The 24,671-nt window shown below is 39.9% G+C and overlaps 1 protein-coding gene across 5 annotated transcripts in view; it reads right to left on the bottom strand.

Annotated features, from left to right (window-relative positions):
* CNIH3 (cornichon family AMPA receptor auxiliary protein 3) overlaps window positions 1-24,671 on the bottom strand; it is a 53,846-nt gene that overhangs the window by 18,062 nt on the left and 11,113 nt on the right. For 4 of the 5 annotated variants that reach the window (XM_062490469.1, XM_062490465.1, XM_062490467.1 and 1 more), the window contains 2 exons: window positions 5,367-5,435; window positions 2,483-2,530 (listed from right to left, as the gene is read on the bottom strand). In XM_062490469.1, coding sequence (XP_062346453.1) covers window positions 2,483-2,530; window positions 5,367-5,435 — 117 coding nt within the window. The remainder of the gene's footprint in view (window positions 1-2,482; window positions 2,531-5,366; window positions 5,436-24,671) is intronic. The other variant, XM_062490468.1, reaches the window with a different exon arrangement.

The raw sequence follows: 24,671 nt of genomic DNA, 5'->3' as shown, positions 1-24,671 counted from the left end.
CATGGACTCACATCCTCAGGGAAACAAAGGAAATTTATAGCAAAAAAGCCTCCACAGCATTTGCTCACACTGGTGTGTCCTGTGTGAAGCACATGGCACTTGCATGGCAGCCAATGTCTGCACGATGGGATACGCAGCAGGACATGAACACAAATCTATCCTGGAAAGCCCCACAGCACTGGATGAAATTAAATGAGGCATCTGTAGCCTGAGAGGACCTCACATGATGCTGGGTTCAGAAAAGAAGCCTTCTTCTCATTTACTTCAGGGCAGGAGAGATCTGATTGTGGCTATAAAATGTTCATAACTTCTTTATGCCAAATTGATCATTCTCCAGTAATGAGAAAATTTGGGCTTATCTAATCCTACAGCTCCATAGAAACAAGGACCCATGTGTTCCTGCATGCCAGTGTCATATATATCAGCTTCCCACAAACCCTGCTTGTTTTAATGATATAGAAACATTTTCCCCCAAACCAAACCCCAGAAAATGCCTGGCTGCAGAACAGTTGCATCCTCCATTCTGTTTTGGAAATAAGTTAGATAAGTTATATAACATCTGGTGAAATATCACACACCCGGTCACAGCTTCTCAATAAACTTCTCCAAGTATTTTGGAGATAAATCCAAAACCACTTTAAACATCCTTAACAACATCTTAACATCCTTAAAAAGTCTTTGCTCACTGGGATCAGATTCATATGACATATTTAACAATTTAACAATTCCCAAGAACACCTTCTAAGACCAGCATATAATGAAATTGAACATATTTTTATAGCCTGCCTATAACCTCTTTAAAACAACAAATTTACATCAGCTCTTAAGCATTAAGTTCTAATGCCATAAGTAGCAAGATACCTCTGTTTTCAAAGCCCCATAAAAGAACTTCCTGACTTCAAAACAGGTATGCTGTTGCTTCAGAGAAATAGAAACATACTCTAAAGCCACACAATATTGAAGGACATATTTAGTACTTACTGGAAGAATCCTAACAGCTATTTTCCTGTATCAATATAGCTGGCACTCAGTTCTTCACTGTTTTTCCTCTATTTTCCTCCATACTGCATAAAACACAGCTATTTTTAGTGGCTGTCAGATTTGAAGGTTACAAATCTCTGTAGTTATTGCACCCTCCTCTTCTTGCATATAATCTCTCAATTAAAACAAATGTGTCCCCAAAGAACTTGGAAGAAGAGGCTGAATTAACAAACCATTTAAGTGAACCAGAAGCAAGCCAATCCCTTATGAATACAGAGTCTGCAATTAGCCAAACCGCTCCATTTTGCCATTCACAACAAGGCTGAGGAGCAATAAAAATTAAACATTGATGCAGGCAAGGCATTCCCATGGGGCTCACACATATTAAACCATTACCACTCAAGAGTTGCTTTATGTCCAAGAAACTGGGACACAGCTTGAGACTGGCTGGCTGCCTATTTGATAAACTGGAAAGCTACTGGTGGTCAGTACTTCCCCTTATTTTCATATCCCAAGTGGCATAAGCAGGTTCAGGAAGTACTTAAATGTGGCTCCTAGCAGTCACATGCTCACAGTGGTGCCACACAGATATGACTCAGGTTCTGACTGAGCAGAGGATGGCAGCCTATCGGTTCTGCACAGGGTCACAGTCATGCCTTTGGATCAGCCCAAAGTGATAATCCCCAGCACTGGCTTTCCCAAAACCTCTGAGGATGATGCCACCAGCTTCTTAAAACCCTATCTGAATTTAGGTCTTGGCTTGATTAGGGTGAATTCAGCAGTACACGCTACAGTGATGACCTTTTTAAGGAAAAATGCAGGAATTAGGTGGCTGTGTTGCCACCCTGCAGAACATAATGTATAGAAACTTGAACACAGAATAAAATAGTTTGGAACCATGATTATTTTCACTTCAATGAGACACAGTCAGGAAAAACAAAGATTGCTTATGAAAATCCTATTTGAAGGCACAAATAAGTAACCCACAATCTATCAGCTCCTTTGAATCTCTCAGAAGCTGAGGCACTCAGCATCTCACCTGTGTCAAGCTAAAATGCATACTGTTATCAACTTTTCTATTGAATCAACCTTGAACATTAGATATGTAACTAATAAAAATGTTCAGCATGTCAAGTAGTAAGTCACCACTCAAAAGAAAGGGTATTTTTAAAGCCTGTACTACAACAATAACAGCAGTTTTATAGGACTATAAAAGCCAGCTGCAACTGTAAAAAGATTCATCACCTTGGAAAAGCTTGTTCCAAAATAAATGGGCTGATGTTCTGAAGTTCACTTTTTATCCAGACACCCTCTATTATGTCAACCTTTTATAATTTGTCTTACTCTGTCCTTACAAGGTCATCCTGACTTTCACTTCTCAGTAGAATCCAGCTTTCCATCAATAGAGTACATGGTGATCACAGAGAAAATAAATGCACGTTGCCACTGGATGGCTTCAATTCTCATAAACTTCACAAATCCTTGGCTGGTTCACGCTCACCTTTCGCAGCAGGAAGCAAATCCTCTCAATATTCCTCAGCCGCTCCCTCTGTCAAGAGAAAGTGGGGGAAAGGCAGGAGATTAGCTAGTGTTACAAATGAAGAAAATATATTACAATTACAAGGCGTCAATGTTTTAATTAAAGGCTGAAGTGAAGCAGCCCATGTTATTAATCTGAATCAACTTACTGCTTGAAAACCCAAGGATTTTCCCATTTCTTATTTCCCAATAAGTTATTTTTCATTTGTTACTGGGCGCAACAATATCAGCTGGGGACTCTAGTCTATGTTAACCTTCAGCCAGAGGCTGCAACTCTTTTTTAAGTCAACATTTGTGGCTCTATCCAGTTGTGCCAATTTATACCACAGAGACTTGGTCTTACATTTTCAGGTACCCAGCCTGAAAATCAAGATGAACCTGAATGGGAAAACAACAATGAAGTTTGCATGGCAGCTCTTCCTCTATCACTGAGATGGTGCCTGAACATGTGATTTAGCACATTAGTGAAAAATATCTGAGATGGCCTAGAAATGCTGCTTTAAACAACAGATGCATTCATAAACCCTGGAAATCACTGCAATTAAGCATTGTGACTCAAAAAATGTTGTAAACTCAACTCAGAGAAAGAAGTCAAATCAAAGCCAGGCTTTCTTTTCAATGGCTCATAATGAGAAGCTCACCAGCAAAACCAAATTTCACTGCATAACCCCATGGCTGGAGTTACTGTGAAAGATTCTACTGTTAGTTACATTGCAGAAGGCAGAGTGGGTTTGCTGTCCTCAGAAGACTACCCGATATTTTCATTTAGATATGGCAAAAATATTCCAAACAATTAACTTTTTTAAACAGGTGATGTACTATAACGATGTGAGAAGCAAACCTCCCCTAAGATTTTTGCTTTTCAAATGTTTTAAAACTCAAGCTTGTGGCAAATTTAATTCTACTTTCCAAATAAATGTCTTTTTTGCTTTCCTGTCCCTAGGTTAAAGCCATTAGAAAAAAAAAAAAGTACCACCTTGGAAAGACATTAAGGCGGTGGCAGCCTGACAGACACTTGGAGAAAAACTCTTTTTGGAGTCTCTGAGCTAAAAGAGAGTCAGAAATTTCAGAGTCACAGTTGTGAACATGAGAATGGATGTGTGTGGATGTGCCTGAGAAGCTGCAGAAAGATCCCCTGCCTTTCAAAGTGGAGAGGGAAAGACAGATGCCAGCTGCAGCTGGCCTTGGACAAGCAGGAAATCTATGTCTGAACTGAGGGTAATAGAGAGCAAACCTGGAAATCTGAATTAATTTCACAGTACTGACATTGTTTTGCCTCTCATTTGTCTTTAATTCAGCCTCCTCTTGTCAAAAAGTCTCTACCCTCTGTCATGAAATCATTGTGGAGGACACATGGGTAAACTTCAGACACTTTTACAGCGCAATAGAGAAAACTACCCCACCAAAGAAATGGAATATGGGCACAAGCAACAGTGCAGAGGGAAAAAAGAAAATACACTTGACCAAAGATATAAGAAATCCCTTCTAAAAATCTTCCTTTTACGACAATATAAAAGGGATCAACACGTATACTGTGCAGAAAAAAAAGCAATCTGACAATATTGCTTGAATTATCACAGAAGGTTTCATGGAAGTCAAGTATGTGAACCAGACACAGAATACTCTGCTGTGCTTTACTTTATGAATGACTTTTTGATTCCTCGACTAATAAAACTTAAAAAAGGGACTTGTTAACTTTTTTTTTATGGAGACCAATTCCATCACCATTTTCAAATAAGATGAGATTATCTCCATAGAGCATCTCAAGTTTAAGGAAGTGAACAATTTGCTGGAATTTGGTACCTATAAATTCAGTGTGCAGTTCTCAGATAGGAAGTAAAAACAGATAAAGTGAATTGGAAATCAGATTACTTCCAGTAAATTTAAAACCAGATTACTTCCACTGATGTCCTCGACAGGATTTTTTCATATAATTTCTTTCTTTTCATCTCATTCTTTGCTTATGTGCTAGTGAACAGTAAAAAAAATATTTTTATTCTAGGATTTTAAAGTTTATGCTTAAAATCATCGGTGGTCTAAGCAGTACAAGTCCTCAGCTGAGTTATGAAACAAGGTTAAATGGCAAAGTACGAGCTACTGAATCTGGTTATCAATTGTAGGCAATTAAAAAACTTGATACTCTGCAGAGATCAAATTCAGCACCTGTCATAATCATTGTCATTGTGAGGGAGCCAAGTTCTGCTCTCAGTTCTGGTGGTACAAACTGGCACGTGTAGCTGTAGTCAGCTAAATCACCCTAGATTACAGCTTTAATTAGCAGAGACATTTGGATAGGCTTAAATCTAGTCTACCTTTCTGATTCATTAATTAAAACTGAGTTTACAGTCCCAGGTATTTAATGCTCTCCTAGACCAGGTGCAGCAGAAAATAATATTTACTCCTAAAGCATCGGGGAATCTGACATGGCACAGAGAGGAAAAGCCATGCACCTCTTAACAAATTCTTTCAAGTTTTTGGCTCATTGATACAGACAGTATGGGAGAAGGTGGTCATCCCACGCTTGAACACAGCAAAAGCAAAGTATTTCAAAAAGGAAAACTTGCGCCACAGAATGATAAAGTAAAAAAGAAAGCATTAGCATTGCATGACATCCTTCGGTTTTTGAATTTCCAAATTACTTTCCTGCCTCCTTCAGCAAAGAGGAAAGCCATTAACATAAAAACCACCATCTGGCTTCCTAAGACTGGCCCAATAGATCAGTTTTCCAAACCACAGCTGACTTCACAAGAGACTCCCTGCTCATTTCCACACTCCTTCTCCACTGGCAGCTGGGTGTCCCCCATTTCTGCCGCCGCCCCAGCCCCGCAGGCGCTGGCTGTACTCACTGCGTGCGCCGGGTTGCACTGGTCGATGGGGCTCTTGAAGTCTGTGCGAAGCTCATCGAAGGCAATTATCTGAAAAACAATTTTTTTCAAGTCCCATCATGAATGCTCCTTCAAATATTTATTTTCCTTAAGGGACTAATTAGATGCATTGCCTGCCTTCCTCACTCTACAGGGAAAATATGGAAAAATAGCTTCCCTGACAAAGTCATTTTAGAACTAAGTAGTTAAAACAAAACATGGGATACTCCTACGTATGACACCTAGAACTCATTAACCTGTCACTCTGCAAAATCATATCTATAGCCTTTTCAGTGTTGCCACTTTCCATATTTCTTCCCTCATATCAGCAAGATCTCTTTTCTAAGATTTCCACATGACTCAAAACTACTTCACAAACGAATACATCTCCAAATTTTATGGAAAAAGTCATTAGCTGCCTAAAACACAGACACACATCTAACGATTTAGTACATAAACAGTCCATTTTTATTAGTCATTAAACCTACCTCAATTACTAATTCTGAATTAGTATCAGCTTCACCATTAAGCTGCTATTCATTAATAAGCACATTCCTCAAGAGGTAAAGCACTCTAGAGCAAATATGCCCTTCTTAAATTCTGGCAGGTTTTAGAACTTTAAACCCCATTAATGAAGAGATGTCTCTTGCTCACGTCCTTCAGTTTCCTCCATTAACAGATAGATTGAGACACCCTGGTAATTTCTGGTGCTTTTAAATTAGAGCAGATAAATTGTTTATAAAAATAATAGTGTTTGATAGCACTTTCTCGGAAGATGTGTTGGATCAAGTGAAGAGGTAGCGTTTTCTTGGAAGGCTGCTCTCTTGGAAAGAAAACAGCTGTAATAATCCTCAGCATACTTCATTCAAAGATCTCAAAGTACATTCTTAACTTTGTGTTTGCATTCTAGTAATACCTTTTCTGCTGTTTTTGTCTTGCTTCACCCAAGGAAGGAAAGCTCACTGACAGGTACCACAATAAACAGATGTTAAAACAATGATTCCTTTTTAGACACTTTACAAACCAGTGTGTCTGTTCTCAATAAAAGATGATGGAAGTACAAGGCAGCAGTCTGGTAATCAGCAGATGAGTGCAACAGCCATTCCTTGATGTCTAACAGTGTGCCTGCAGCTTGGCTGTTTAGAAAAGAACAAACTGGGTGTCAGCACAGACTTGCTGCATAGCCAAAATACATCCATTTAACAGAGATGGAAGGCAGGAGCAGAAAACCTGAAAATGACCTGGTCCTGAATCATAATAATCCAGTGAGAGGCTCAAGAACAAAACCCAGAGCTACAGTCCATGAATTTCAGCACCACTCCTCACCCCGTTCTAATGTTGCATTCATGCCACCAAAATACATTTAAAAATCAAAAGTGTGGCATTTTACAGGAGCACTCCACAGAACTCAATTTATTCAACTATGACAAGCCAAAGTGGCAGAATAAACCACAAAGGGAGCTATAAAATGTGATTACAAGTGAAGCATTTCTCCCTATGGATGCAGTATCTCTCCAAGTTAGGAATTAGAATTGCAATGGTAAAAGAGCAACTAACAGAAGCTGTGAGGGGCTTGCAGTACATTTGTGAAGAATAAGGCTCATGACACCTCTGTATTTAATAATTCTTGGACAGGTCTTCATATCCTCCAGCTGAACTGCTAAGAGGGTTACACGTGAGACACACATAGAATTGAGTATCTCTTTGCAACTGGATATCAGCATCAGCACTAACAGAAATGGGGAAGGATGGAAAAGAGGTTAGCCTCAAATATACTGCACATTTATGTTTACTTGCATTTTTCTTTTTTCGTTTTCCTTTTTTTTTTTTTTTTAACTTCACGAACATTCCCAGCTCTGTACCTAAATCTCTACTCTTTATTTGCTGGCACATAATTTATATTATGCTTGCATTTTATGTAAGTGCATTAAAACACATCTGACAGGTGTTTAAGCACATGGTTTTCACAGAACCAGTAAGTGTAAATGCAACTGTCTCACAGACACACCACTTGAGATGCCTGCAAGTTATGACAATGTTAAGAGACATTCCTGCTACACCTGGAAGAGACTGAGTTCTGGTTTCAAGCACACATGACTGGAGGAAAGTTTCTTCAATAAAAGTTTCAGTGTCTCTCTGGAAGGAGGCTGACAAAAATAAATCATCCTCAGTTTATTTCAATAAGAGTCCCATAATAGTTCATATTTTGTTAAATCTTCAGAAATAAAAGTCTAGTGATGACATGAAAATACCTATTTTAATTTATGAAAAAGCACAGACCTATTTCCAATTCCTCAGTTACAGTGAAAAAATGTAAAGCATAGGCAGGCTCAGAATTAGAGGGATATAAAGAAACTCCCAAAGCATTTTGGTTTTCTTCTTCTTTGTTGTTGGGAGTAGGGTGTATTGAGGGTTTTTGTTGTTGTTTTTAAATCTTACAATGTTGTTTGTGCTAAATCTAAAGCCACAGCTGAGTAAAACTGTAGCTTCTTAAGATTAGCTGTTGCTCACAACACACTGAGTAATTGTGCAATAAATGATATTATTGAAAATACAGCTGGGCTGTGCTGCAGCAGGGTTTACATACTTAATTGGGAAACATTACCTCTTTCTATTATAACTCGCCTTCTGTAGCAGTTAATGCCCTGGGGTGTTGAGTGGCTGGAGCTGCCATTTTTCCATCCAGATCCCAAATAACCAAGTGCTTGTCTTCGTGAAGTATTTCACAGAGCTCCCAGGAGAGCTGCAGTGCTCTGACCACGTCCAGAGGAACAACCTCCTGCCTGTTCCCTTTTCAGCTGGATGCAGTTCAGCTGCCTGACCCCCACACGTCTGCTGAGCAGAGCTGCTGAGTGCCCTGGGACAGCACCTGGACATGCTCAAGGGCTGTTTCACATCAGAAACTGAGCTGAGCATCTCATCTCACCTTGTCTTGAGACAACATAATAGATCCCAGTCAGGGCACTTCCTAAAAAATGATACGTTTCACCTTTGTAAATGAATGCATTTTATAAAGCATTCCTTATCTTTTAGTTAACCACTCTAATTTGGTGGGGGGTGGCAATCAAGACTACAAATCATGCACGTGCACGGACATCAGCAACCCAGTCTTTCTGAAGGCCACACAACAAACACACCATTCCAAAGTAAAACGACCAGCCCCTGGTCACAAACCTGAACAGAATTTGGAAACATGTGCTAGGGACGGGACAAAAAGGAGAAATTTATTTCTATTAGTAAATATTGATGTCACAGTTTCATAGACAGAGAATAAGGACCATCTGACATTTATTTAGGAACTTGAAGGGAAAAAAAACCCAAAACACCAAGTTATCTGTTGACTTGCAAAGTCCTATGAGGAAAAGAAAAAGTGCATCATGCTTAGCAATATTTTTTGTAACTACTGCAGAAACAGGCCAGGGATGAAATGGACAATGGATATTGCACTACCTTCTGTCCTGGGCCATTTCCCCTGTGAATCCATACTGCAAATCACTGCAGGAAGTTTGTTCTGACTCTGCACTAGCCATGCTTTTTTCTGGTGAGAGAAGTGTACTTGTGTGTGTTTTCCACCTAATAAAACTGAAGTTCTATAAAAACACTGCTTGCAGTTTCTGGTGAGTCACACCATCTGCAAATCTCAAAACTCCCAGTACAGTACAAGTCAGCGAGAAGTTTGCCCCAATTTATACTCATAGTGTATCAATGAGATTGTGATGACAATACATCTTTCAACTGCAAGTATATTTATAAAATTTGTTTTAATTACCTTCAGTCTCTCTGCTTATCAGACAGACCATAACAGCTTTGAATAAAGAAGTAGTCATGTAAGATTGAACATGAATTTTGCTTTCTTTCTATGCTTATGTACCCATCAAAATGAAAATTTCACTTGATGCTAGAAATTAGCTATGATACCTCATTTTCAGGGAAGATACTATTTTTTTAATCACTGAGCTCTTACAGAAACATATTTTAATTGAGAATGTGGTGGTTTAAGGTGGCAGTGAAGTTGGTGTAGGTGTGAATGCAGTGACAGCAAAGAAGTTGGATATTATTGCCTACTGGCATCTCAGGAAAGTTAAGATAAAACAGAACTTGATGACAACCACACCAACCACAGAACAGAACAGTAACACCTAACATATGCTTCCTCGCCACCACCCTGTCAATGCACTGCCATCCCATATTGGAGGAACAATCTTTAATGGTTCATTTAGACAATTTGTCTCCCCCTCCACTCTCCCAGGCAGCCTTCACAGCACCCAGGGCTGCAGCTCACAGGCTGGGCTGTGACTGCAAGCAAGCACATGGACAGAAGGCAGGAGAAGGCTGTGCTCCTAAAGGCTACGTCTGCCCAGCAACTGAGACACAGACATATTAACTGTGTCTGGAAAATGTGCTTGAACCATGAGCTGATCCATTTTGATGCAAACTGGCTGAGGTACTTCGTCGGATTTTTTTGGGAAGAAGCAGCAACTGAAAAAATGTCAGTCAGGTAAGAGTCAATCAGGTAGGAATGAAAAAGGACCTGGAAGGGAAGATAAGTCACTGCCTTGACATGAGGGAGTGAGGGAGCCCATAAAGAGCTACAGAGAACAGGGACAACAACAAAGTGACAGATAGAATTTTTTTTTTATTGCTACCCAATTCTTATCATTATATGAAATGAACCTGAACAAGAAATTTACCTATGAGGTGTTCTTCATCCCTCTTTGTTTGCTGGTTGAATTGATCTGCTTAACGCTACCAAGCATGAAAGATAATTCAAAATTGTATGAACGGACGGGCAACCTGCCTCAAATTCCAGTGAACTTTATGCTTTTTATCATGTTATATTTCCTGTCTATATCCATTTGTTAAGCACCTCCTATTGAAAAAGGAAAGAAGTCTCAAGTCTTGGTTTTCATCACACCTCTGTAATGCAACACAGTAGCTTCCCAGACCAGTGGATCTGAAATGCTGGTGATAAGAACCTTAGCAGTAGAGCCAAATCAAGGGCAAAGAAAAAAGTGAGATGGAAAGTATTCCTTTCTTCTCCTTTCTCTCCCCAAAGTATTCCATTTTCTGAGTATTTCAGTTATTAATTCACCATATATTAATACAAGTAAACAACAATAATAACAATGCTTTGCAGTTAAAAATCTGCCTCCAAAACAATGAAGGTCTTAACAAGGAAAATATATATTCTATTTTTTATACAAGGGAAAAAATGAAGCTCAAAGAAATTAAATTATTTACAGAATCAGTGGCAGAAGAACCAAAGCCTCTGGATTGTTGCACCCTATAAAGTTTAGGGAAAACAGAGAATACTGTCAGTACACTAACAACACGGGAAGTGAAACCATGCACTTCTGTCTAGATTATTTTGCTGTTGTTCATCTCTAGAGCAGAACACTGCTTTAAGCAGAGCCTTTTTGGATTAAGGTTGCAAATGGTTTTAAGTCACTCAAGGGTAGAAAATTGTTCTATTTGTCAGATTTCACACTAACAATTGTATGGCATTTCCTTGCTCTACTTATCTTGAACTTCACATGCTGCCACCATCAAGCAACCCTCCACACAGAAATCCAAAATGTGGCTCCATCCAGGGCTGCACAAACAAACACCTGAGCACCCAGTCTATGTCTCTTTACTGAAATTCTTTTGTCTACACAAGGATGCTGCATTTAGGACAACATGATTTAAACTTTTTAGGCTCTAACTGGAAGCTTAAACTAACTTAATTTAGTGTAATTTCTCATGTATTTAAACCAGATGCTAAGGCTTTTCCAACAGAAAGTCCAATATGCAAATTTAAAAATGCATAATTTTGTAAACGTGACTTAAAATTATTTCCTACCTACCTATGGAATTATGGAAGTGTAATTGTACAACTCTAAGTAAATACTGATGAAAATCCATAGAGGAAGGCTCTTTTGCTGAGAGCACGTGTGCACAAACATGCAAGCCTGCACTGCTATATTTACACCTCTGCATTTATTCCCCTGCATAGATAAAAACTATACAAGTGAAAATGTAACAAGATTTAAAAACACACCAACCCTATGCAGATGGACAAAAGCAATATTACTGCCCCAGCTACATGAAATCAGATTTCCAAGCCTGCAGAGAGGTGCAGGGGAAACCTCTAAGAATTAAGAATAACTATTTGGCAGCTGCCAAAATAGCCCACACCTACTAGTATAAGCATGACAAACTCCATCCACACACTGAAAACCACAGAAATTTATCATCAGGAATACAGTCACACTGTACAGAGCTTTGAGTGCCTTGATTGGAAAGTTACTACCTCCATGGTACTGGTCATTATTGCAATACTGCAGATCACAGTTTGGAAAAGCAACCTGATTCCTGAATGCAAAGAATTCATGTTATTAATTTTGACAAAACCACTAAAAAACCATCTGCAAAATTCTGCAACTACAAAATTCTGTTGTGCACACGTTTCCAGAAGGACGATATGACAAGCATCTACTGACAGATTTCTTCAACTGCTATGAAATGGGCTTTTAAAAATAATTTCATCTAACTGCAAGGTGAAACAGGTTTTACTGGCTAACACAGGATTCTGGTCACAGATTTCATTTGCTCACCACAGATACTGAAATATCTTCCCTAGTCATCCAGAAACTGAGATGTCAACCCCCTCCTGCAGCAGAGAGACAAATGTCCCACTGATTCACCACAGACAGAGATGACCTGTGTTTTTATCACAACTTTATACCCACTCACTGTCTTCCAAGTCTACACCAGCTGAAATCCAACCAGACAAAAATCAGCTGTGCACATATAAAATGCATTTTGTTAAGAGAAGGAAGACAAGCAGCAAGCTGTGCAGGAGGGATGATGCTAATATAGCTGTACAGAGCCTGTTTCTAAATAGGTTAATAGTTTTGCTCCCTGCAGCTAGAACACATTCCCAAACAGACCACAAGCGGAGGAGGAATTTTTAAGGTAAGCCCAGACTGCCATCCTTCCTTCCCTCCCAAAGGATTTCTCCCAAAGGATTTAATAATTTTGTTGTCACAATTCTTCTTCTTTTTTTAAACCTTACTTTACTGCATTCACTACAGAGAACCAGTTCAGAAACCAGCAGTGTTCTGTGAATCAAACACACCCCACAACTCACCCCCCAGTGGAACGCAAACACTTGCTACCAACATGAAGAAAAAACCCCACATTTTCAATTAGCATCTCAACTGGTGAATACACCACATGGCTGTGAACAGAATGGAAACTTTATTCTACACCGAGATGCAATACTTCATTTTAATTACATTCAGTGTGGTAGAAACAATTCTACCTCAGTTGACTGAAGACTCTGTGGTCACTGGTGAAGCTATTGTCGGGGTCTGAACCAAAGGCAGCAGGTATGGTTGGCATTCCAAAGTGCTTGTATGTGGGCTCCTCTCTTTTTTCCATTAAAATCTTATAGAGGATTTGACAGTGTTTCCCACCAGCCTCAAAGGCACAAAATCTATGCATCCTTGTAGGCTGGGGGAAATACGGGTGGAATCTCTGCAGCAGTAAGGAACAGAGTATAAATCTCCCACACTCCTTGTACTTTTGACACAAGTACGCCGCCAATATTCTCTTCCTGCATATGGTCTCCTCCTCCTACATGCAATGGGTATTTAATGTGGATTCCTTATAAAACAAACAGGTTTTTTGATTTTGACAACAAGATCAAAACCTTTTAAACATTTCAATATCTAACTGCTTCTGATCTCAGCAGTTCAGCACCAAAACCCCAAGACCAGTTATTCACAGAGCACCAGTGACATCAAACTGACATGTCATTACTGGGAATGCTGTCACTTCTTAGGTATTAACTTGATTTGACGGTCAGTTCTTGAAAAGCAAACAATCTGTTACAGCAATGTGAGGATTACTAGTCACAGCCACACATTCAGCAAACTAAGAAAAGGCATCACATAATCACAGAATGGGTCAGATTGGAAGGGACCACAGGGTCCAGCCTCCTTGCTCAAGCAGGATCATCCCAGGGCACGTGGTACAGGATTGTGTCCACATGGTTCTGGAATATCTCCAGTGAGGGACACTCCATACGCCCTCTGAGCATTCTGTTCCAGTGCTCAGTCACTGCACAGGAAACGTTTTTCCTCATATTCAGGTGGAACTTCTGTGCATCAGTTTCTGCCCATTGCCTCTTGCCCTATTGCCTGGCACCACTGAGAACAGCCTGGATCCTTCCTCTGGGCACCCTCCCTTCAGATACTGACTGACATTGATGAGGTCCCCTCTCAGTCGTCCCTTCTTGAGGCTGAGCAGGCCCAGCTCCCTCAGCCTTTCCTCATAAGGGAGATGCTCCAATCTCTTGATCGAAGCACAGGTCATCATAACAAAGTCATACAGATTCTTGCACCAGCTTTTTCTTCTGTTCTGGATAGGATGTATACAAGGACCACATCTGCAAATAAACTGAACAAGCATGTGTATAAAGTTAGGTCAAGAATTCACCCCTAGTCTTGATCTCTTTGATGGGCCAAGAGGAAATTATGGAATTTTGGATCCAAGTTTTACAGCTGAGGTGTCAAACTTAGATCTGTGGTTCTGATTCAGAGAATATTGCAGATGAATAGGTTTGCAGATCCCCCAGCCAAACAGAGGAAGATGAAAACAGTATTATTTTCTATCCATGCCCAGGAGAGGCTGTGGAACTCTGCTTCCAGCACAAGAAACAGCACTGCTTTGCCCTTGCTTCTCTTTATACTAAATTCCATATCAACTAAGAAAACACAGTAAGAAATTAAACAACACTGATGTCTTTCTCACTGCCTCTATATCACAGATGCATTACTACAGACTTGTATATCTGCTACTTGCATAGGCCAAATTCTTCACTATCCAGTTTTTTCCACATCAAACTGGGGATAGGCTAGACATGAGCTGGTGAAACACAGAGGCTGTACAAGAGGCTGGCCAGGTACAGAAGGTAGGAGGAAAGGTGGTCTGGTTACAGTGGACCAATAGCTAGTTTATTCTGTCTGGAAGCAAGATAACTGCCTACCTATAGAATTGAGAGGGTTTATTTTTATGACCTTGTTTTTCCTCAGAATTACAAATAATTTCTAATTTATCTCACCTTAAATACAGTGTGTTCCCATGCAATGTTTCTACTTGTCTTTTTACTCTCACCAGAATTACAGTATATGCAAGGAGAAACACACAGATGCATTACAGTCACAAAGCTCCATCTTCATAAATTATTCTCAAAATGAACTGAAGCACTTTTTCTATTACTTAACAGCCCAAAGCTGATAATCCAAAGCTAGGAATAAACAGGCTGTTTCTGCAGAAGAAATTCAGGGAAAGGGTTGTAAACAGATGGGAGAATGTACCAAAATAGGCACAACCAGAAAAAAATATTTGCCCCAAAGAAGATGGCAAGAGAATGAGATCAAAAGAGAAGATTCCTTTCAGTATCAGTAGATAAAGGTCATGGGTGAAAGACTGGCCAGCTGGCTGGTGTTGTCTCTAAGCAAGCATCCAGTCTTATCACCACAACACAATTTGTTCTTTTCTTGAGCTTCCAAAGACTCCAACATATTGCTACAAGTTATTATTTTGATATTTTGAAGTTCTGTTATGCTGATACATGCTTGGGAGAAGCATTACCTTCCTTTCCCCACACACATTCCTTAGTTTTCCTCTCAGGTTTCTCATTGCTGCTGATCCTTTTTCCCCCTGTCCCGTGTTCTCCATTCGTACCAGAAGCAATTTATGCACATTCAACAAAATCCAGAAGTCACGTAAGGGAATCTGGGTTCTGTCACTAAAAAATCTGTTCAAGCATGTCACACATTACACCATACCCACACACAAGACTCATGACACAGGCTGTCCAAAAACATCCACCACCAGAATTAACAATGCCTTCTGGATTCAGGCAGCCTCTTCTGCTCAAATAATTGCCTCCCAAATGAGAATGAGAACACAGCAATCTTCCCTTTTGTTAGTCCCTTGCTCATAGATGGATTTTCTTCCTCTCATTTCCTCTTTCCTTCACTTCTTTCTCCCTGAAGTCCTCCCTCCCACAGTTCCATTTTCCCCCTTTCCACATAATTTTTATTCCCCATTACTCACTCAGCAGCAGGGTTCTACTAATGCTGTCTCAGAAGCCTGTGGCAGGCAGAAATTCTGCTGTATCTGTGCTTCCTGACTTTCAGTGGCACAGTAGGAGCCCAGCTGGACCAGCAAGAGGCAGGACAATGGAACAGGGGCTCTTCTAATGCAGGCAGCATCAGGCAGGGATGACCACATTAAAGACCTTCCCAAGTTTTCTTTCTTTGCCAAAAAGAGGCCAGGCAGAACTTGGAGGAAATAACTCCAAGGCTAAGACACACACACACACATATGTGAAACAGCCTCCAGCCACACAGCTGTGTTTGCAGGGCTAAGGCAAGGGAATAAAGCAGCACTGGAAATGTGGTTGCAGAAAAGAAGAAAGGGAAAGGGACACAGCAATGTGTAGAAGTGACCAAAAATTAAGATTAAAAGAACAGCAAGCCAAAAAGCATCCTCATCTGTTCAGCTATGTTCTCCTAAAACTCCTTAATGTAATTACAGGAACATGAATAAGGATAAGGATACATTTCAGCATAGCTCCAAACAGGCCTGTCACTTGGATGATCAGCAAATCAATTTTCTAAAGGATCTGCTAATAGTGTTTATATAATACTGAGGAAAGAACGACTCTGAAGTGCAAGCAATCAAACTGATTTCAGTGGAGCCTTCATTATGTTTGCTTATAAATGCCCATTCTGTGAAGGTATAAAGAAGTTTCTAGTTAGATGGTGATACATTGTGAACTATTTAGCCCAAACTCATAGCGTGATAAAATAATAATGCAACAGAAGATTGACTAAACAATTACACACTTGAAACTGTGACTCACACACAGCGTGAAGATGGTTGGCATTTAAATGCATTTTAAAAATCAAATGTCATTCTACTTAAAAAAAAGGTGCTTGTATCAACAATGCCTGGCACTTGCACACTATCTGGTATGAAATAATTGCAAGGGCTATAAGTTACTAATTATCACCATTTTACGGTAGGTTTCCTTAATTCTTTAAGCTTTGGTTTCTCCAGCAACGTGCTTAGCCTTCTGGATATATTAAAAAAACCCCTAACCTATATTTGACAGCTAGAATATGACACGACCTGCAAAAACATAGAAATACAAAAGGACCCAAAACCAACTCAGATTTTTCATGACCTGTTACATTGGTGAGGGAGTTGCAAGACGTGTACAATGGAATTATTTCAGTGTTGCCACTACTTCTTCATCTCCCTTATGTTCTGCTCCATGTGCTCACATTATCAAAACTGGAGCCACAAGTTCAGCACTCCTGCAGTATCTTGCTGAGAAAACCTACTTCCATTGTAAATGTTTTGTGATTTTAATGTAACTTTCCACAATGACATTCCTAAAATAAATCCTTGCTTTATAGCAATATCTTTTCAATGGGAAGCAGAGAAAAAGGTGAAGACTTTTGTCCTTCCTTCTTCACAAGGTGCACTGATGCCTCTCTGAATTTAAACCTACCCTCTGTTTAAAGCCATTCCCTCTTGTTCTTTCACTACATGTCCTAGTAAAAAGTCCCTCTCCAGCTCTCTTGTAGGCCCTGTTCCAGTACTGAAAGGTGCTATAAGGTCTACCTGGAGCAATTTCTTCTCCAGGCTGAACAATTCCAATTCTTTCAGCCTTCTCAGGGTGCTCCAAACCACTGAGCATCTTTGTGGAACTACACTGGACTCACTCCAACAGCCATGTTGTTCTCATGTTGCTGGCCCCAGAGCTGGATACAGCACTCCAGGTGTGGTCTCGTGAGAGCACAGCAGAGGGGGAGAAGCCCCTCCCTTGACCTGCTGGTCATGCCTCCTTTGGTGCAGCCCAGGGCAGGTTTGGCTTTTTGGGCTGTGAGCGCACACTGCCAGGTCATGCTGAGCTTCTCACCAACCAAGGCCCCCTGAGTCCTTTTCCTCGGGGCTGCTCTCCATCCGTTCTCCATCCTGGCTGTACTTGTGCTTGGCATTACCCTGACGCAGGTGCAGGATCTGGTCCTTGGCCCTGTTGAAAGTCACGAGGCTCACACAGGCCCACCTCTCCAGCTGCCAAGGTCCCTCTGGATGGCATCCCTTGCCTCCCACGTGTTGACCACCCCCCACAGCCTGGTGTCATTAAACCCACCTTGGTCCCACTTTCTATTTCAGCAGAGGTTTAACAGCACCGGTTCCAATTCCGACCCCCGAGGAACAATTTGTCACTGGTCTCTACAATCAAGCTGTTGACCACAACTCTGAGAGCGCAACTATCCAGCCAACTCCTTATCCACTGAGTTATCCATCTTTCTAACCCATGTCTCTCCAGTTCAGAGGCAAGGATGTCATTCAGGACAGTGTCAAATGCTTTGCACAGGTCTAGGCAAATGACACCTGTTGCTCCTCCCTCATCCACCAACACTGCAATCCTGTTGTAAAAGTCACCAAATTTCTCAGTGTGATTTGCCCTTAGTGAGGCCATGTTGGCTGTCACCAGGCATTTCATTCTTTTCCACGTGCCTTAGCATGGCATCTAGGAGGATTTGCTCCACAATCTTGCATTCGGTTCCCTGGGGTGGGTTCCACAGAATTCAGCACAAAACTTTTCTCAGGGGAATGCACCATGAGGATGACATGAAAGTCAGAAGCTGCACCACAGAAATTCCAGTCATGTGTAAGAAAACAATGTTCACAGTGCAATGAGTAAAGTACTGGAACAAGTTCTCAGTTTGGCAAAAAACACAGAGTGGATCAGGTTGGAAGGGACCACACTGGGTCATCTGTTCCAACCTCCTGCTCAAGCAGGGTCAAGCCAGAGCACATTGCACAGGATTCTGTCCACATGGTTCTGGAATATCCTCATTGAGGAGCATTCCACAACTTTGTACAGAGGAGCCCAGAATTGGACACAGCTCTCCAGATGTGCTTCACCAGGGCTGAGCAGAGGGGTAGGATCACCTCTCTTGACCTGCTAGGTCAAGTTTTCCTGATGCATCCCTGAATACCATTGGTCTTATTGGCGACAAGGACACACTGGCTCAAGGACACTTGTTGTCAAACCAGACCCCCAGGTCCTTCTCCACAGAGCTGCTTTCCAGCAGGTTGACCCCCAGCCTGTGCAGGTGCCTGGGGTTATTCCTGCTCAGGTGCAGGACCCTGCATTTACCCTTGCTGAACTTCAGGCAGTTCTTCTCTGCCTATTTCTCCATCCTGTCGAGGTCCTTCTGAAGGGCTGCACAGCACTGGGGGGTATTGGCCACTCCTTCCAGCTTGGTGTCATCAGTGAACTTGGTGAGGATGCATCTGCCCCTTCACCCAAATCATGGATGGAAAAGTTACAACACTGATTCCAGTACCAACCCTTAGGGGACACCGCTTGTGACGGGCCTCTCCTGTGCCATGGATTACAACCCTCTGAGATCTGCCATTCAGCCAGCTCCAAATCCACCTCACTGTCCACTCATGCAGTCCACACTTCCTGAGTTTGCCTACGAGGATGCTGTGAGAGACATCAGTGAGGAAAGCCTCGCTGAAGTCCAGCTGGAAAATATCCACTGCCCTCGCCTCATCCATCCAGGCAGTGTTTCCCCTCTCCACCCATGGAGACTTCATAATCTGAACAGGGCCTTGAGCAGCCTGGGCTATCTTTGAAATTAGGCCTGCCTCGAAGAGGAGATTTGACTAGATGATTTCCTAGATTCCTTCCAATAAAAATTATTCTATAAACCTTTTATTATTTCTTTTAACAGGAACGGGACATTTCTGAAGTTGTAATTGCTGTCGAGGAACACAGGAATCATTCTGTTAATAAAATTTATTCTTGTTCTCTGCACACCATCAGAGTCACAAAGTTGAATTTTTAACAGGGAAGTTCCAACTGTGAAACACAGGAAGGTGACCTAGTAAACTAAACCGTATCTGACATTCTTCTGCCTTTACCCCATCAGCTGACTCCACCCTGTGACTTTAAGTGACTCTTTTCAGAGTGGAAATAACAGTAATTCTTACCTGTTTCATGTGGGAGAGATACTTAGTTTCCACAGAATTTGGAAGTGTTTTCCAAACTACCATCACCAGAAGAGTAAGCCTTCCAGTATTCCCAGTTTACAACTTAAGTGAGACCTAGTTCCATTGCTTGGTAGAGTCACCTCCAGCTGTCAGCAGCTACACTGGTTATAAATGAGGGGCATGTCACAGGCACTGACAAAGAGGAATGGGTGAAAGAGATGTCTGTTATCTGTATGGGAAACATTGTCCGCTGAGCTTCTTCCTCCTTCTGAAAAATACTTTGCTAAAATGGTATTTATGTCGGGATGAGGGTAATCCACTAAGACAGAGGTCTGAGGGCTGAATTTAATGTTTTAAATGTGATTTAATGTAGTATGTGGTGGCTGAATAAACAAATACACGTAATGAGCTATAAACTCAATCTAAGAGTTTTACTCATGGTCTAATAAAATATGACAGCTATATTGCCTTGCTTATTAACAAGCATAGCAGTTATCTAAAAGCACTAGAAATACATTATTTACCAATTTGGATAAAAATCCCTTTAGTAAGTAGATTTTACAGCTAATCCTAAGACCAAAAACCCCTCGAATATGTGACAAACAAATAACATTTAAATAGCTCTCTGCACATATTGTGGGAGGCACGAGACTCCACAGAGTAATTTATTTTACACAGATAATGGAGTCACTGTGACTTGTGAGGCATCCAGAATTACAGCCATTGGCAAACACACACGATTTAAAATCTTTCTCCAAATAAATCTCGTCGTGACAGTTCAAGCATACATAGAGATCTTGGTTAACCTTTTGACTGTATTTAAGTTTGTGTTGGAGCCCATAGACTTCTATGATCATTTAAATTATTATTTAAGCATGGCAAGGTTACTAAACTGAGATATACCTCTTTCCCAACACAGCCTGTGCTGCCTGGCCTAATATCTGTCTGTCAGCATTAATGTGACAAACATCTGAAAGCAAAGTTGTAAAGGAACTGTCAAGCTGTGTTATAGCCAGGGAAGTCTGTGCTCTGTCTTTAAAAAGAGTGGAAATATCAAACTCATTCCTTAAACTGTCCTGACTATAAAACCTTCAGGGACAATGTGCTTAGCTGCTCAGGCAAGAAAAGACATTTTCAAGTAATATATAAAACATACAGCAACAGCATTTGTGCTCCCCTTCATGAAGCCTTAATCTGATTTTATTTTTAATCACATAATTATCCAACATTCTCAGAGAAATGCATTAATGATTCATTAAAGAACAGCACTGAACTTCAATATCTGAAAGAAATTCAGGCTTGACCACAAGTCTGTAAGGAAATTACTTTCCTTCTAAAATTCCTTTCTAAAACATTGTAAAGAGGTTAAATTGAGATGACTGGTAGCTTTCACTGGAGAGAAGCATAGGTTCAAGGATAGATCATAGATCTTTTTATAGGTTTCAGGTAAGGTAGAGCTCTCCTCCAAACCTAAGTCAGAGAAACTGTAAGACACAGATACACAGAGAACATTGATAGATCAGTGCACAGTTTGTGACCAAAGTGTTTTGCTCAACTGAATTTGCTATCAAGCCAAGCTTATGTGCTTTTTATGCATCTTCAAAATTGAGGCTGTACAATTTATCAAGAATTAGGCAAGGAATTTTATGAGGAAGCCTAAGTAAGTCAGAAACTAAATACTCAACAAATTCCACATCCACAACTCTTTGAGAGCTTTTGAATTTTTTACTTGAGCTATTGAAACTGGAGTGCTAATAAAACACAGTCCACATCACCAGGACAGTATAGTGACAAAAAACAGAAGTGGCAACATGTTATACATGTATAGCACCTTCTGTCAGAAAGCAAAGACATTTTAGGAATAGCTCTTAAATAAAGTGGCAGGCAGTACTTGCAGTTTAGTTCCATTATTCAAACTTGGCAAATGAGAAAACAAGACAGAGATAACTCAAGGTTGTCTGATAAACATAACACACAGAGCCATTAGCAGAAACAACACTGAATACAGATTCCAATAGCTTCATTCCATGGTGTTTGCAAAAAATAGGATGCTTTGAGTAAAATGACAGGTCAATCTTAGCCTGTATTACTCTGTTCAGTCACTGCCTACCACTGTTTTTAATTATACTTGTGAACTTGTAACTGTTAAGTGAAGCCAAAGTTATGTTAAGGTAGTTTATCAAGATTAATACTATCCTCACACTTCAAAAGAAAATTAAGATAGTGTGGGGAGCATAAACCAAAAAGCTCCATCTTCTGCTGCTTTATTCTTCTTATGTTTGGCTCAAGTAGCTGCCATCACCTTCAACACACACTACTCTCGTTATGCCAAAGAGCTGTTCCTGGATTCATCTGCATTCACAACTATATCAAAATACTCCAAAATGCATCCAGTGTGGTACAACTTATCAAGCTGCCACTGCCAATTTTTTCACTGGCATGCTACCTCTGATACTTTCTGGCAGTCCTTTGGTTATGAAGAAGTCACATGCAAAGGTATGCTTGTACGACTTGAAAAAGAGATGGCCCACCGTGGAAATTTTTTTCTCTTTAACAGTAATGTTCTTGGTATTTATGAATTGTTTTGCTGTGGTATTATAAGATGAGCCACTTTGAAAAGCTCTTTTCTTAAAGCTTTCCTTTAAACAACAAATCTCAAAGCAAGTATTTTCATCTTAAAATATCACCAGAAGGGAAGGACTCAGATTACTCAAAACCAATATTTTTTAAGATAATGCAGTGCTGCAGAACTCAACACAAGCATATCCCTTTTTAACTGAGAACAAATAAGGCACAACTCAGTCAACTTTAGTTAACTTCACTTGAGACACAACTTAATGGAGCTATACTAGAGATGAATGTGGTGTGTTGGAAGCTCAAACAGACTTCACACAGCTCAGCTCAGTGTTAACAGGAAGCTAAAATCTTAGTTCAAGATCATTTAGGAATGGAATAAAACTGATCAGAAAAAAGATGTATATAAAGAAGAATAAGCTGAGGACAGCAAAACAAAGTGTCTGTGATAGTTAGCAGGAAGACTAATGCTGTTCTTGAGCATACAGCAAGATCAGAGGAGGATATCACATTATGTAGTTAGCAGAAAAATTCTGCTGTTAGCTGTATCATGCACTTCTACGTGGTGTTTCTAATACTGTGACATTACAGCTAAAAGTAATGTGGTCACTGAACAACCTAAATGCTTTAAAAATTCTTCTACCACAGAGTGTCACATTGGTTTAACATGGAGATATTCAAGTCCTTTTCTTCCATTTAATATATATGAGTGAAATTACAGTGACAATACATTAAGATAATTCTTGTGCAGAGCTTGAACAAGTGTTTCTGATAATATCTAATTTGGTTTTGTTGGGAAGTTTTTTATGACAGACACCTCTGGCTACCTATACAAGAAGACCACTCAGAGGCCGAAAAGAAAATTATAATCCAGATATCTGGAGGACTGTGTGCATTTTGTTTACAATTCCTTTAAAATGCTCTGATTGGCTTCATTCTGTCTGTTTCCAAAGAATAAGGAGCACAGGAATGTACACACAGTCTTTAACTTCCTAGAGGAAAGGCACCAAATAAGTACAGCATCCAAAAATAAAAATCCTCATCTTACTCTCTTGGTTTGGTTGTACAGTTTTTTTGACCCTATTAGATCAATATGAATGAAAATTATAATTAATCTGACTTGCCAGCAGGAAGAAAATGAAGTTCTATTTGATCCGCTGTTAAATCATTCCAGATATATGCCCAAACCTCACTCAGCTTCAGGTTAGAACAATATCAAGTCCAACTACTACAGTTTTTTCTTACCCTTTCAATTAATTTACAAAATATAAATTCTCATTCTCAGAAATCTTCCAAAGTGATGGGATGTTCAGATTATTCACCAACTTATTCTTAGCAGCAGAATGCCTTAAAAAAAAAAAACCATGAAAATATAATTATTGAAACCCTCCTCTGCCATTATTAGACCTATGTACAATATATTTACTGTCCCTTATCAGTATATCATAGTGGAAGAAAAATCAGGTCACAGGAAAGGAGTAGGAGTTTTGTTTCTTGGGAAGATTTTCACAACTGAGATGTTTAAGGTAAAAGAAACTCCTATGACTCAATACATAACTTACAGAAGAAACCAGACGGAAACAGTTCTTATAGAAAAGATAATGAAATTCCTTTTGTTCTGTCTACGTGGATAGCATGTATGCCTAAAATTTTATTTTGTCAGGGTGTTAAATCTGTTACTCTGTGACTCTCCTTCGCAAACCATGTATTTTAATAGATTTTTCCTATTTACTAGGAAAGATAGTGCAAATTTTTCCTCTCTTACAGCAGAAGAGCATTTCCAGCCATTTTCCATTTCAATCCCCCAACAATTTTTTAACAGATGTAAGAAACATGCAGCATAAATATATGTGTATTCTGAAAAGGTTTTCTTTCCTAGTTGCCTTTACAGAGCTCTTGTACTGAGGGATTGCTCTTCATAAGTTTATAGACTGAAAGTTTAAAAAATGTTTCACTAAGAGTAAATTTGCAGTAACTGCACTCATTCATGGGAGAATAAATTGCTAGATTTGCTACAAGTCCTTTATGAATTCACATGACGACCACTCCAGACCCTAAAAAAGAGGACACAGTGACAGACTTCAAATATATAAAGCAACCATTAAAATGGCTGCAGTTTAATTTGTAGCTACAGATTCAAAGAAGAACACACTTCTAACTCTAAGCCCCTTGAGGAAGCTGTGGAATTCTCACATTTGGAGACCTAAAGGTTTGCAGAAGAGGAGGAGAGAAAACATGAGTAATAATCTAAATTTTACTACTCCTTTTTTCAGAGTAGTGCAGTAGCTGGCTGCTAGAGATTCTTTCCAGCTTTGCAGTACTTGACATCACAACAGCACTTGGCACTACCATCACACCTTTGTGGTCTCCTTAATAAAAAAAAAAAACAAACAACAAAATAAAACCAAAAAACTTGTAACAGTCTCACAAAGAGTACAAAATAATTAAATTTCAAAGCATTCCCACAACAGAATTATTTCTTTCATAGTGCTAATACAACTAAGCTAGCAGATTTACTTTCATTTCAATAAAAATAAAGTCTGCATCTCCCTTGCTTGTTAGTCAAAGGAGGGTTTTTCTTTCAATTGTACTCCATCAGGTAGCTGTAGAAGCATCCATGGGACTTACTCTATT

The sequence above is a fragment of the Cinclus cinclus genome, chromosome 3 (genome assembly GCF_963662255.1).
Source record: "Cinclus cinclus chromosome 3, bCinCin1.1, whole genome shotgun sequence".
Lineage (NCBI taxonomy): Eukaryota > Metazoa > Chordata > Aves > Passeriformes > Cinclidae > Cinclus > Cinclus cinclus.
The sequence above is the reverse complement of the archived record's forward strand: the minus strand, read 5'-3'. Positions and strand labels throughout refer to the sequence as shown.